Source organism: Lates calcarifer, linkage group LG6 (genome assembly GCF_001640805.2).
Source record: "Lates calcarifer isolate ASB-BC8 linkage group LG6, TLL_Latcal_v3, whole genome shotgun sequence".
NCBI lineage: Eukaryota > Metazoa > Chordata > Actinopteri > Centropomidae > Lates > Lates calcarifer.
The window spans coordinates 4,198,584-4,214,794 of record NC_066838.1 but is presented as its reverse complement, the minus strand read 5'-3'; the positions used below and the strand labels follow the sequence as shown (position 1 = coordinate 4,214,794).

The 16,211-nt window shown below is 40.0% G+C and overlaps 1 protein-coding gene across 1 annotated transcript; it reads left to right on the top strand.

Moving 5' to 3' along the window:
• Positions 1–3,052, top strand: LOC108882678 (keratin, type I cytoskeletal 18). The gene is made up of 7 exons (XM_018675338.2): positions 1–514; positions 1,186–1,268; positions 1,351–1,507; positions 1,746–1,910; positions 2,005–2,130; positions 2,314–2,537; positions 2,856–3,052. Exons 1-7 carry the CDS (start codon positions 98–100, stop codon positions 2,965–2,967), a joined length of 1,284 nt encoding a protein of 427 aa, XP_018530854.1. The 5' UTR covers positions 1–97; the 3' UTR covers positions 2,968–3,052.
• Positions 3,053–16,211: the final 13,159 nt, after the last annotated feature.

The window sequence follows — 16,211 nt, the reverse complement described above, 5'->3', positions numbered from 1 at the left end:
ATAAGACCCCAGGGCTCTACTCTGTCCTTCACTCTCCACTGCCAAACTCCTCTGAGCCAGGACTCTCCTCCTCTTCTTCTGACTGTGTCTTTTAGCAATGGAGCCCCTGTTTAAACGCCAGACTTCTCAAAATTATGGTTACCATTTAGAAGGTATTCAAAGACCTCTTCAGATGCACCGGGGCTACGCGCACAGTGTCAGCGGTGGGGCAGGTGGTCACGGTACCAGGATCTCCACTGTCACATATGGCACACGGGTTGGCAGTGGCTTCAGCGGTGGGTATGACTACCAGTCTTCTGGGTCCACCTCTGGAACCCTGGGCATCGCAAATGAGAAGCTAACCATGCAGCACCTGAACGACCGTCTGGCCAGCTACCTGGAGACCGTCAGGAATCTGGAGAAGGCCAACAGCAAGCTGGAGATCAAAATCAGAGAGGCCATCGAAAAGAGAGGCCCCTTGGAGGGGAGGGACTACGGCAAGTACAACGCCATCATTGCAGAGCTGAGGGCCAAGGTGAGTCAACCAATCAATTAGTCATTGCTCTCTGATATTTCATTTGGTCATTTAATGGAAAACAAAAAAGTGAGATCAAAAAGAAATGCAGAAAAAAAACTATGAGTGATGACTTTGGGTCTGCTTCAGAATTCTGGATTTACAGACATTGCGGAGTCTTCAAAAAAGGAAATGGTTTGTGGTCAAATAGCATGAATGACAATGAATGTATTACATGATTTCATGCTGACGCACAAAATATTTTTCAAATATAGTCCTTAGTTAAGGAGCTGTGGTAAGCTAATGCTCATTTTTGAGAAAACCTGTTAAATGATGGTTTTTTTAAAAGAGCACTGACCATGATCTCAATGTTCCACTTTCCTTACCCTCTAAATGACCCATAATGTAGGGGCTTCCTTACCATAACTCCTGCATTCCTAAGTCTTCATGCATCTCTCTACCTCTCATTTCGCAACATTTATTACCAGTAATCTGACTTTAATCTTTATGGCTGTGTCGAACTATGACAGATAGCATCAAAAAGACAACCTGCTTTGTACTTTTATGACTGTGTGTTATCAGGGCAGTTCTTTCACCTGCACAATTTATCAAGTGAGAGTCACAGTCTATCTATTAAGATGACTGTGGGAAAATAGAATAGTATATACACAAACAAATTTCCTCTCTTTCAGATATTTGACATGATCAAGGACAATGCACATCTTGCTATCGCTCTGGACAACGCACGCCTGGCTTCAGATGACTTCAGAGTCAAGTGAGTGTTCAGATCTGTATGTAAATTGAAATAGGCTCTCTATCCAGCCTGAGCATATCTGATATACCATATGTGTTGTCAGGATGGAGTACGAGATGTCCATGCGTCAAACAGTGGAGGCCGATGTTGCCAGACTTAGGAAGGTTCTGGATGACACCAACGTAATTCGTCTGCACCTGGAGAGCGACATCGAGTCTCTAAAGGAAGAGTTGATCAGCCTGAAGAAGAACCATGAGGCTGTGAGGGACATTAGTCAGAAATTATTTGCATGATGATTACTGGATTTGGTCTAAACCAACAAAACCGTGAGATCATAGTTCAAAGAGAAAAACTTATTTGATAATCTCAATACTGCTGTAAACAGGACTACAAGTACTTACCATTATAGCAGGCTGTTTGTTCCTTAACCTCTTTGCACAGGATAACCCCACTAACCTTGCTGTGGAAATCCCTCCCTGACTATTTCCCCCTCAACAGGATGTTGCTGAATTGCGTGCCCAGATCACCCAAGTTGGTGTCCACGTGGATGTTGATGCTCCTAAAGGACAGGACCTGTCCAAGATCATGGAGGAGATGAGGGCCAAGTATGAGAAGATAGCACTGAAGAACCAGGAGGAACTCAAAGCATGGCATGAATCTCAGGTAATTTGTCAGTGTATTTTTGTTAAACACACTTTAGGTTCTATATTTGTTAAGCACCTTTTCTATGAACTATATGTATTTATCTTGTATCCAGATCACAGAGGTGCAGATCCAAGTGACTGAGAGCACAGAAGCCCTAAAGGAAGCCACAAGTGTAATGACTGAAACTAGAAGAAGGTATCAGGCACTGGATATTGAAATGCAGTCTGCGCTTAGTCTGGTAAGAACCTTTGTACCAATTTACATAATAAGTGCAACTTCAACTCTTATAGTGTCACCAGTGGTTATAGTTTATCATTGACTGATATCAGTCTTCTCATCTATCTCTCAGCACGGCAGCTATTTCCTTTCTCTGTTGCATCAGTCAAATGGATAATCAAATTTGTCTTTCACCTCTTGACAGAAAGCGTCCCTGGAGGCCACCCTCCGTGACATCGAGATGCGTTACAACATGGAGGTGGAGAAGTACAACAACATCATCCTGAGGCTGCAGGAGGAGCTGACTCAGATCCGCACCGACATCCAACATAACACAAGAGAGTACGATCACCTGCTCAACATCAAGGTGAAACTGGAGGCCGAGATCGCAGAGTACAGGAGACTGCTGGACGGGGGGGCAGATTTAAAGTGAGTATGAGGAGAGGAGGCAGAAAGCATTGGAGAAAGCTGCTTGTATACTGCATTGTGTGATGACTAATATAAGAGCTTTGTTCATCCCAGGGCAGCTTTTGCAAATTTGATTCAAATCTGCTTCATGCAAACATGAGGTGGCATTAATATAGAAAGTAAAACTAATCCATACAATACTCTTCCTATCACTTACATGTTCAACTGCTGAATATCAGCAGTTAATCCAGTTTATAAACCATGACTATTTTTTTCTCATAACAAAGACCAAAGTAAAACAAATTTTATTTATTTTTTTTATTTTTTTCGCTTTTCCAGACTGGAGGATGCAGTTGATAAGAAGACGGTCCAGACAAAAGTGGTGACAGTCACTCAGACTCTGGTGGATGGCAAAGTGGTGTCAGAGAGCAAGGATGTTAAATCCAGTTAAAACCATGTTATATAGAAACTGGAAACAAACAAACAACAAAAAAAAACTCTTTGTAACAAAAATAAAATGAACAACAAAAAGTGTACCATCATGCCTGTGACTGTTTTTTAGCTTTGTGTTACGAAGGAAAGCAATAATTACAATCACAGTTATCCATTCCTATCCACTGATCATGGTTATATTGATTGATATTTTAGATTACTTCATATGCTTCATATACTTCATTCATAATTCCATTAAGGAACAATTTTTTTTTTATTTTTTTTTTGGGGGGGGGAAATATGTTTATTATCTTTCTTTTCGGAGGTTAGATGAGAAAATTTATACCACTCTCTTGTCCATACATTGAATATGGAGCTACAGTCAGCAGTTAGCTTAGCTTAGCAAAAAGACTGGAAACAGGGTAAATAGCTAGCCTAACTCTGTCCAAACGTAACAAAATCCACCTTGGCCAGGATTGTTGGTGTTTTACCTGTTTCCAGTCATTATGTTAAGCTAAGCTAATAAACTACTCTTTTAAGTTTGCAGAAGCTGAAAATTATTATACATCTTCAGCTTGCAGACATACAGATTGTAAGGCAACTCCCCTGTTCTGAACATACACTGTGATGGCTGTCTGGCCTCTTGCCATCACCCTCCCACACACCCATGTCTGCAGTGAGCGCAGGAAATTCTTTCAGTTTCTGAGAAATTCACATTCTGACCTGCAGTTCTTTAGCCTTTTCCCTTTATAGACAGAACACCCCTGTTCCCATGCCATGTCCGAGCAGGCCAGTTCCGTGCTGTATCTCTGCTTTCTGTTTATTTACATTCACATTAGTCAGTCTAATTCCTGTGTTCGCTTTGATATAAACTGGCCTCTTTTGGTCTCAGTTCAATCAGTGCACAACTTCATGATAATAGGTTATTTCATATGTTGTTAACAGAGATGTGGGGAGCGACAGATTTTGGTAATTGGATGGGAAATTTGGGGATGATTTTACAGCCTGCGTTCAGCGTTTATAAATCAGTGCACAATGTCACGATTTTTGGTAATCCACAATTGCAACATTCCTCAGACAGGCCATTAATCATCCTGCCAGGATTTTATCGAGACTGGCCTCCCGACTGAAGCCGACAATAAGTAATAGTTTCCCAGTTTGTGTCAGTGTCTAGTGTAATAAAGTGTGTTTCTAGCTATTATAAAGCTGCCTTCCCTTACACTCTAAGACTTTGCTGCTCATACCTTGCAGCCAGATGCTTCATATTCTGGTCTCACTGAAAGAGGCTGGACAGACAAACCAGAGAGAGAGTGAATGAGTAGAAAAGGAGGGATGGTGGACTAACAGACATGGGAGATCGATGGGAGGATAGATAAAAAGTACAAGTGCACCTCTCCACTGCATGCCTGTAATTCCTCAGTGGGCCCCAAAAAGAGGGCTGGTTGAACAATAGCTCTCTGCATGGAGAGAGATGATTCACTTTGCTTAGTCATGTTACTCATCAAAAACAGAGAGGGGAAGAACTCTTCAATTCTTAGATTAAATTCTTCTACCATAAGTATTTTTAGGTTTCCTCAAAATTTTGCAAGCACATGAACAAAGACACAGCAAATGCAAAAAAAGAAGGAAGAGGTTTCACTTCAACTATAGCTTGGTAATTCATTTCACTTCATTCGTTCAGCTTCATATTGTTCAAGTCAGTTGGTATCTTGTCACAAGGGTTTATTTTGTTTTGTCTTGTATAAGTAAAGGAGTAGTGAGTGATGTTTACATCCCTTCAGGAGCAGTTAATATTTTTGTCACTGAAAGAAATATAAAATATAAATATCATTTTAAAGGTTGTTATTTCACATTAAAACAACCTGCACAGCTACATTAATGTCACTGACATCTTTTCACTCACCAAATATCATAACCTAGTACCATACTGGACAGGAAATAATATTTTTTCTGGAAATTATGTTAGAAAAACTGGGGGTCATCTTTGTATATTTGAGAAATAAACAATCAATTATATGTTTGCAACATTAATCATTCTTTTTAAATAGAGAAAGTACCAGTCTAACTACAGTCTTTTACAGATAGTGTTGAATAATGGATTAATGCTGCTAAACTAGCAAGTGTTTTCAAGTGTTTTAATCAGCCTCAAAGTGCTTTGTTAGGTGTTTTGCTGCAGAGGAAAAAAAACAAATTCAAATTTGGTTGCTATAATGAATTGTCATATTTAGGTTTATTACTGGTTTTGTGTGCTGACAACAAACCTACATGTGACGTCCAAAACGTATCCCTCCACTGCAGCTCAGCAAAGACTGTCTTCAAAAAGAGAGAATGTCATACTAAAAAGACTTTGACTTTCACTTGATTTGGCTGAGCCAGACTGCTCAGTTGAACTTAAGCATGTATTTTTTCACACAGAAAATAAAGTTGGAGAACTGATTATAGCAACTGGTGACTACATATGGGCATTTGAGAACTGGATTAAGACAAACTTGAAAAGCTCTGAGCCTATCCTTTAAATTCAAATACTTATATGGATGTCGATTACCATGGAAAAGGGTGAAGCTTCAACTCCTCTGCCTAACTAGTGTAACTAGACCGAGATTAAAATATGACATTTCATTGCTGCTCAGATGAAGAAAAACCCAACAGACGTTATTATTAAAAGATGTCATCCAGAGTGGAAAAAATGTATCTTCTGACACGTAGCCTACATAATGTGTCGCCCATGTCCCTGATAAATGTTGCAATCACAAAAAAATGTGAATACATTTTACATGTTAAAAACACACCACATACCAAATGTTGCAAGCACATTGCATCACACAGAGTGCTGAAATTCATGAGCCTCCTCCCTTTTCCCTTGACAGGATTACAGACCTTTTTATTTTATTTTAATAAGAACAGACCTCTTAGAGAGTTATCAGCAGCTATCATGAGTTAAGATAAACTGTTGTAGCTGGAACGTAAAAGTTCATTCAGAACTTTCTCGCAGTCGTGTATGAGTCAGTCACAGCAGGTCAGAGGCCTGCAATATAAACGACCTCTGTGTCATGTCAATCTCCCTTTTCCGTGGTAAAACAGTTAAGAGGCTTGACATAGATAAACCATGAATCATCTATCGCTTGCTCTCTCTCTCTCTCTCACACACACACACGTTCTTGATCTTTCCCTCTACCTCACACATCTGCTGGGTGTGTCGGGTGTGAGTCAGTCAGTAATGCATTGCTCCCAACACAGTGGGACCTCCTCCCAGTGGGAGCAAAAGAGGGGGAAATGTTAGGGACCAGTGGTGGAAGGAGAAGGGTGTGGTGTGCGTCTGTGTGTGTGTTTGTGTTTGTGTTTGTGTGCACAGGACACATTTGGACATGGGGTCAGCAGGTCTGAGGGGTGGAGCAGGCCTTATGTGAAAGAAAAATGAAAGTAATGGGTGAGAAACAAGAACAGTGGCAGGAGGAAGGATGTGAGATTGTGGGAAAAGAATCAAAGAATTGATGCTTCAGTGAATTCACTCTATTTGGTAGAATAAACACTCTGTTCTAGACACAGACGGCCCACAGGAAGTGTTCATAATCAAAACCTGCAATCAGAATCCAAACAGTGGTGGGTAAATGCTCTGCACATTGAAAGACTGACTCACCAAAATGAGATCTTTGGCCTGTCACAGCATCTCAAACATGATGAGTAAACATACTAATGTCACCTTAAAAGACTTCTGGGAACAGAAAATCATGTTTTAAATCTATTTTAAGTCTTGCCAAAGTGCAGAAGTTCTTTGAGTTGTGTAGGTTGAGGGCACAGGAGAGGTGAGGAGATGGAGGGTAAAAAAGTGAATGTGAGGACGAAACTGAACAAGACTGAGGAAAAGAGGGAAAACAGGAGTGTGGGAGAGCAGGGATGTGAACGAGGCAGAGAAGGAGGAGGTGCAGAGGGCGGATTGAGTAAGAACAAAACTGGGCAGTATGCCGACATCCAGCCACCGTTTTCTCTCCCCCGTTTTCATTTTCCAGTCCTGTTGCATGAGGAGCGAGCTGGAAATCCAAGGCTGGCCTCCAAAACTGAAGGCTGAATTGGCTGAACTTGTTTAGTGACTCATTCATCTGGTTTCCGTGGAAACTAACCAAAAAGAACTTGGTGACCAGAAAGTCGCAAGCCGTACACCCAAAGGAGAAAGATGATTACCGCCTATCCTCTGCTAAAAATACAGCAGAGCAGCTCTCTGCTGTAGATGAATCCAGCCTGAAACGACTCCTGCAAAAAGATGCTGCTGAGTTCAACGATATAAAAGCATCCAGCTTTGCCCATGATGAAGCAAATACTTTATCTTCACGAAGCAACAGAGTCGATTCTTCTTCCCTTCCAAACAAGTGACGTTTTATGATTCATATATACTTGAATCTTGTTATCTGTAGCAGTTTCATTAACCTTGACATTCTTTGAATGAGTAACTAAGTCACATTCCAGAGCGAAGGGTAAATGATTAAAACTGCAAGTGGGACCACACCACTCAATCTGCTCTGAGGTAAAAGAGAGAAAAGTTTATAAGATACAGTAAAGTATATTTTTCTATTCCACTGTCTTGTATATCAGGGCCCAGTTTGCACGGGCATGACATTGTCAGGGTTTCAACAAGTCATAATTTCAATTCAATTCAATTCAATTTTATTTATATAGCGCCATATCACAACAACAGTGTGCAGTAGGAAAGATTCTACACATCTATATATTTTGAACTACTGTGTCTCTCTAGTGTTTCTCATTATGATTTTTACAAAATGCAAGGTGTTAAATAAGCCATGTGGAGTTTATAGCAGCACTCAGTGGCAACAAGGACCTATAAACTCCTCAAGGCCACAGATCCAACTCCACCCTAACTTTTCTCTCCAACCTCACTCACACACCCTCCTGTCCACAAGCTCCATGGTGGCCCATAGTTCTGTGGAGTGTGAGTGACAGAACGTACCATCCTACATTTTCAAAAGGGACACGAATAACTGGGTAGCAAGGAAGCTACAATGACTTATTGAGAAATATACTGTTTTTATCCCATTCCAAAAGTCTAGGTTGTCAAGCTGCTATCAGTCACCGACTTTACCCAGTAAAAATACCTCCATCTGTTTACTAGTGACATATTGTTTGCAAACATGCATACACTTTATAGTTAGTTAAGCTCATGCCATGATACAGAAAATATTTTGTTAAATAGTCACATGAATGTCCCTGGAACTTTCTTATCACTACCAACAAGTGAGACTAGTGAAACAACACCAGCAATCATCACTGTCTCCAGAACTGCTGTTTTCTGAGGAAACCTGTCATTAATTATGAGAATATAAATCAGGAGATAACTTGATCTGGAAACTTGGCAGCACATCTTCACCAGTGTGTCTGCCTCGCTGAACTCTTGCAGCTCACACACAGCCTTCTGACAACAGCATCAGACTCTCCTTCACCTGATGCTGTGGCTGTGGGGAACACACTGGGTTCTCCATCACACTGGTTGAAGAATGCTGGGCACCCTCGGGAGTGAGCATACCTGGTGCTTTTCAGCGTAAGGTAAAGGAGAGCCTAGGTTATATTTATATTATGTCACTTAACAGAACGTCAGGTGAAGGCCAGTATATCCAGTTGTATTAAATTCATGTGTTAAATTAAATATCTCTACATCTACTTGATATATTGGCATGTAACATTTAGGTCTGTGAATTCTACTGACTCTAGCACCATCAGATCTGTACATCAAGTCAACATTTTTTATTCATCCAAAACTAAATAATAATATAAACCACTCACTTTCACATAGCCTCACCTGTAGTTTGTATGTTGTGTAAATTAGCAATTGTTAGGATTAACAAGCTAAACAAAGATGTTGAACATAAATGGGCTATGACGCTTGCGTGGTATCAGCATGTTAGCATTATGAGCATGTTAATATGCTGATTGAGAAGTGACTGGCAAATATGTAAATAGAGAAAAGAAAAGAGACTTTTCGTCAAAGTATGTTGGCTCCATGTGTTTGTTGTTGTTGTTAAGGTCACTTTGGGACAATCTGGGTGTAATTTTGGCTTAAACATATGTGGGTGTGAATGTGGCAGGACCTTTGACAAATACCCCCTCACTCTCATATCCTCTCTCAAATAAATAATAATGTATTATTGTTTTTTTATGTGATAAGAAGTTCCTCTTGTGGTTTTTGAATTATTTATGATATGCTCACAATGTCAACAGAGCATAATAAAAAGGTTTGGTAGAAGAAATAAAACAAATTAAAACCACCATCAGATTTTGTTTCTCAGGACAGCCATGACACTTTGTACAGAGACCTCTTTGTCTCCTTATTAATTCTCTTTATTTAACCCAAGATAATCCACTTACTGCAGGATGCAGTTGGAGAGGGAACTCTAATTATGGCGATTGTTTGGGAGAATTTTTTTGACGTGAGGAATTCCATCACAGGAAGGGAGAGTCTGCATTTAAAGAGTTCCAAAGGTTGGAACGACCCTCTGTCATAACAGCATGCCCATCTAAACACACACACACACAGATACGGGTAAAAGGCACACACAGGCACACCTGCATACTTACTTTTCATGCATGCTGCTAGCATACAAAAAGGCCTATGTAATATAATCTTGACAGAGCTTTGGCTTGTTTCCTCATGTGAAATCGAAATCCAAACAGAGAGTAAGAAAGGGGCATGAAGGGTGTGACTGAATCTTCTCTCTAATCACCAGTAGTAAAACCAGGGGGATTTAAGAGGGGGATGAGGTATATGAGTCATCAGTTAAAATCGAGTGGTTTCCCACATAATAATTGAAAAGTATATTTGTTTTTTGTTAGTTTATTACTTGCCCTGACAGGGTTAGATGGGAGGGAATATGTTTATGTTTTCCCATTTTGTGCCTTTATCCATGATGTGTTATAAAAGTTAGAAATGGGTATGCATTAAACAATCTTGTATAAAAGCCCATGCATGGGATGAGCAAAATGGTTGCTCTCACTCTGACTGGCCCATCAAGTTCTCTTGCCTGAAAGAAAATTTGCATTGCTGCATTCTAAAATGACATTTTATAATCTGTTAAGGTACGGTTGACTTTTTATGACTAAAACTGGTCAAGATCAAGGGAACATCATGGTCATGGGTAATGGTAACTGAATGACCAACTTTATTGTTTAAAGGAACCTAACACTGAAATAGGACGCAGACCTCTGTCTCTGCAGTCAAAGTCAAGTTCCTGTTCATCCATCCATCAGCCTCTCCACACCCTCACTTTGACACGACTGTGCTGAGAACAGTGGGCAGCTTCCTGCTGTGGCAGTAACTTTAAACAGAATGAAAAAAAACAATGTTGCTTTTCTGAATGTATTTATATCACATTTTGTTCAAAGATGAATACACCTGTGATTTTCTGCTGAGACTTTGTGTGTGCGTTTTTTGCTCCAACATGCATGGAGTGATACTAATTTGCATAAAAACAACTCATAGCTCAGTTGCACAGTCCTATGTTGTTTTTAGCCTCTTTTGACTTGTTGTTTTGGTTCTCCTGCCTACAAATATACTTAGTACCTCTCTCATAAACCTCCTCATACACTTAACATGAAACCGCAGGGAACTGTTTCTAGCAAACAAGACAAATCAAGTGTAATCTGGGTGGACAGTCAAAGGAAACCCTCACCATTCCTTTCAGGAAGAAGCATCTTCTTGAAACCTTTTACTTGCCTATATATTCTCTGAGAAGACAGAGCAATCGGAGGCTCACCTGACATCATTGTTTACCCAAGGTGTTTTGGGGGCTTTGGATGTTTGGCAGTGGGAACAAGCTCAAAGTTTCAGGGAAAATGAGCAGCTATTAATCTCACCAGCAGGTGAATGTACAGTTGTGGGTCAAAGGTTAGGTTCATTCAGGGATCCTGTTGCACTGTGTTTACTGTGTTGTCATAGCAACACAGTGAAAAGAAAAGAGAAAGACTGTATGTTAAACGTTGCAGCAAATAATGAAAGGTGAGAAAAGTCATGGGCCAGCTGCTGGAGTACATATGAATATGGTATAGTATATACCAGCAAATGGGTTTTTTTCTTTTCTTTTTAGCAGTTTTGTTTATATGTCATAAGTCTTTACCAAATGCATCCTTGACATGTTCATCTGTAACGGATTCTTTTCAAGTGTCTCTCTGTGTCTGTATTTGTATTCGACTGTGCATGGCGGTCCACCTAGAGTGTTAACAGAGGCCATCCAGTGTCTGTCATCACAACAACACCCCCCATAACCTCACAAAGTGCAGGGGTGTTACAAAATTGTCACAGTCCACTGCAGACCAGTCATGCAGGACACCGTCTCAACTCCTAAAGTAGACACACAAACACTAAGGAGCTCCTGGACTTTTATTGGTACTAGTGTTTCTTTTTATTAACAGAAATCTGAATGTTCGATCTGTGACTTAGATTTATTTGATTTGCGTGAGACTACCTCAGCTGGGCCAAATATTACCATCTATCAACATCTTGTGGTAAACTTCCACCCTTTTCCCCATTCTTCAGCACATCCTCTCCAGTGGAAGGTTTGTCCCCAAGGGAGCCACTTTTAGCAATGACTAACAGAAAGGAAGTGCCACAGTCTGTTCCTTCCCCCTGCAAGTGCTATACGGGATGTGCTGCTGGATTACTATGAGACAGCACACTCTTCTCTGGTTTGACTTTCATTTCTGACACAGATGATGAACAGTTAATAGGTTAATAATATGATTCTGTAGGGTTAAAGCTAGTTTGCACAGCCATTTATATGTTGCAAATATTAGCACTTCACTCCCCCTTGTGTTGAGAGAACCAAAAATGTCTGGTTATGTCTATTTCACAGTATTTGCCAAAGACATTACATAAGAGACGAGAAAGCAAATAAAATTCTTAAGATGTCATGGCCTTGAGGGAAAAAAAATCTACTGCTTTATAAATCTTAATTTAATAATCAGGATCTAAACTATTTCCTTGATCTAAATCTCCAAAACAGCCACGCTAAGACAGCCAGTGCATGCCAATGAATTTTGCCAGTGATAGGTCAAGCAGCAGTAATGCAGTTCAGTGCTGAGTCTACAGAGTTCTTCCCAGCAGCTGGCTTATTTGGCCTCCGATTACTGTGATATGACCAAAAAAGGCTTTTCACTGCTCACTGCTACTGGGAATCCGGCCTTTATCTCTCACCCACATGGGGTTAGAGTGTTGCAATGTGCTGCTAAAGGTCAACACGGAAGCTCTGGAAAAAACTGTGACAAATGAGGGAGATGGGATGGGTCGAACAGAAGGTAACAGTGGTTCTGTTTTAGTGTATCTACATGAGTATGTGATCTTTAGGTAAATGATGAGACCTTTAAGACTTGTTAAGTGCAGTTCATGTAATTATTAACTTATCTACCTGATGCAGTGCAGGTATGTGGGAACAAAAACATTACAAAAAGAGTTATTTTATCTGTCCTGGCAAACATTTACAGTCTTAGACCTTGACATGACAACAAGAGTAGATATAGCAGTAACACATAAAGAATTATAGAAGTAGCTGAGGTAATATCAAAACCATGCACTAACCTTTTCCTCTGGTCAATGCCCTCTCTAATCACACTGTGCAAACAAATCCTTAATATAATGAGGAACAACTTCAAAAGAATGTGAGAGACTGGGGCAGAGTGAGAGGAAATTAATTCAAATTACAGTGGACAGCTTGATCGCAGCCTCTTAAAGAGCATCAGGCTTTTAGTCTTGGCCCAGACACAGCGTTCTTACGTAAGCAGGGTAAAGAGCATGCTGGTCTTCCTGTCTTTGGGGCCAACTCTGTGCTTCTGAGCACACACAAGACTGAGGCTATGTAAGGGAGACTCCTGCAGTGATCTCATTTTAAAGGTATCTTTTATTTTGGTCAAGTGAGAACACTTAGTTGACCATTTAATGTTTTCTCCTGACTTCACCTAATCGGGTGAAGTCAGGACTCTGGGGAGTTTACTCATCTCCGCATACCCACAGCTTCTCATCCTCATCCGTGCCTAAGTTGACAAGAAGCCTTCCTTATAAGAGCAGAGAGGATAGTCCAGCTCAGTCGTGCTTCCAAATAGTAGAGAGTGAAAGGAATAACCCTGTGTTTAATTCACTTCTGACGTAAGATGTGACCCCAACTGTGAAACAGTGTTGATATTTCAACTCTGGTTCACTGCAGAGCGATGAGAGTAATGAACCATTTTAAGCCACCAAAATCCAAAAACCAGATCCAGATGTGAAGCAAAAACAGACAATAAAGGAGAAGGGAAAAAAGCATTTTACACATCATACTGTTTTTAGCCAGTCTGTTGGTCCACCACTTGGTCTAGACTGAAACATCTTAATACCCACTGGATATTTGACATGAAATGTTGGACAGACATTCACGATTCCTGCAGCATGAAACCTAATATCTTTGTTGATCCCCTGACTTTTCATGTAGCACTACCATGAAGTTGATATTTTTAGGTTCAGGTGAAATACTGCATCACAACAACTACATTGTAATAATTGTGTTTAGTGCTAAAAGCAAGGCCAAACGCAAAGATAGCAATTGTGAGCATGGTAGCACACTGACTGGCCAAATGGAGGCAGTGGAAACAAGCTATGAACACAACAAGAAGACATATTATCTCCTTATACAGTTAATATAGAGGTTGTGTCACCAAATAATTTATTTTATTACATTTGAGAGAAAATAAAACAAAATGATCACATATGGAGTTGTTTTTGTGCACCCCTACCAAAAAGAAGTTCAAACTTTTCTCTCCTTTTAGCCCTGTTTTGGTTTCTACAAATTCAGCTACTACATGTTTCACTGTGTTCACCAGCTAGTCGCAAGTGAATCAAAACAGTAAACAAAAAAGTCAGAAGTCATAAAATCAAAACAATGAGCTCCTTAAAGCAGAAAAGAATTGCAAAGTGAGTAGGTAATTCTCTGTGGGTTTGTCTCTACAACTGACACCTTCCATATTACATGTAGTCATTTGATCCTGTTAAATATTGATTAGATTAGCTTTTGGTACAGCCTGACAACAGTATGAGTATGAATACCTCTTTGAACTCTTTCTGGCTGCTTTTCTTAGTATGCATGTCTGTTGTTGGTACAGGCATTATCCATATGTCTTGTTTTTTATTCATTTATCTTCCTTACTGCACAGGATTATTAAACATTTCTTTTAAACTAGCAACTCTGACATGGAAATTCCACAACTGGCACTCACAGCTTTCCCTTATCCCATGAACTGTAGAGACAAAAGGACATTTGTCCAAATCTTAAGTCACAAACAGTTCTCTGGAACCTCACCCAATCTCAAAATAATCTAGAGACTTAGAGCTGGATAATACCAACCCAACCTTAAACTGAGATCATTGTCTGCTGGCGGCTCTCAGCTCAACAAAAGCCTGGGCATGTCAGACAACAACATAGCAGCATGTCAAATAAATAAGGGATATCAAACAAAATCTCCTGGGTCTTACTACTGTGTCCCTTGGCAACAGCTGGGGGGGGGCTTTGATGGAAAAAAGCCCTGCATCCCTCTAAAATTTCTAAGTAGTTTGATTATCTGTACCCAGAGTTAATAAAGGCAGGATTTCATTATGTACACCTGTCTCAAAAAGAGTGTTAGTTTGTCACTTAATGAAATAATAACAAGAATGTTTGGCAAATCTTTCCAAGATGATGATGTCAGTTTGTATAACCCAGCTCCTTCCTCTCAATGACATCATTGTACGATACTATAATCCTACAAGCTTTTCTTGACCTGAGGGGTTCACACAGTATGTGTGTTCACAGGTGATGTAATCCATAAACACAGCAGTGGCCTCATCGGCTGCAAAAATATTTAAACTTACCACTTTTACCTTGAACCTTTTTGTGGATAATAGAATGTTTTATCAGGCTTTGGATATTTTTATTTGATGGTGGTAATCTAGAACAATCAGGATTAAGACTTAAATCAGGGATAAATAAATGCAAGATTATAAATGGCTCATGTAATTCCTCCATGTGTGTCTTTCATCATTTCAAGCAGAATATGAACCAAACTGACATTTCCGTGAGCCAGACCTCTGGAAAACCTCATAAGACCTGTTTTCTTGCCAAGTTTGTGAAAGAAAACAGAGAAAATGGGGGAGGGACTGGAGAGACGAGGAGAAAAGAGAGAAGGGAGTTTGAGAGTGTTGAGATAAGGGAAAGATATAATTATGGTGGCTGTTAATTAAAATGACTGAGTGCCAACGTAAGCCTTTCACATGAACTGCTTCATATGATGTGGAATGAAATGACAAACAAGTCTGCAGGGAATCACTGTAAAGCTACAGCCAGCATTATGGCAATATGCTGTCAAAGCATATGGGGGTCCTCCATACAGCTGTATAGATTTTTAAATGAACAGCATCTCTGAAGCTCACTGTAGCAGCAACACTACTACTACAACACTACACCACATCTCATTTTTAGCCAAGCTGGCAGGACTAATGCTGGATGTCTTTCATGGACTGCAAAGTAAACCTACAATATCAGATTTTTATGACCACGTGGCAAAAGTTAGTGTGATATTCGTCCTCTTTAGCTCTGTTTTTGGTCTCTACCAAGTCCTAAGAAAAACATCTTGGCTCTGAGCCAAATAACAACGATTTGTGGAGTCAAGTGCTGGAACTTTTTCTGTCCCGGGGCAATGACTCAAGCTTGTTGTCACTTTGTCATTTCACTCTCATCGCCCAAAGATAAGACAAGAAAGCCCACCAGATTTTTAAATGTATTTCAGACTGTCTAACAATTAAACAAACGTAATGTAACATGTTCATTGATGAGCTCTAGAGGTGCTGGTAGGTTACCTTCAGATAAAGCCAGGCTAGTTTCTCTAATTACAGCCTTTATTTCAGGCTAAGCTAATTGCTCACTCTAGCTCCATAGTTAATGTGCAGACATGAGAGAGGTGTCGATCCTTAAGCAAATTAAGCAAATTTTCCAAAATATCAAACTATTTCTTTTACAAAACATGAGCGCATGGGCATTATTTCAGGCTGCTGTCTTTGACATTCTATCCCTGTTTAACCCAATGTTAGTTTATATGATTGAAAGCAAATTTCTATGCAATGACACAGGTCAAGTAGTAGTCTAGTAGTAGCTAATCATTCTGTTTGTGATCATGTCAGAGCAGGCTCATATTCCTGCATTCATTGGCTTACTGTTTATTTACTGACTATAAAACTAATGAGTTGTAATGCCTCTCTGGCATTTT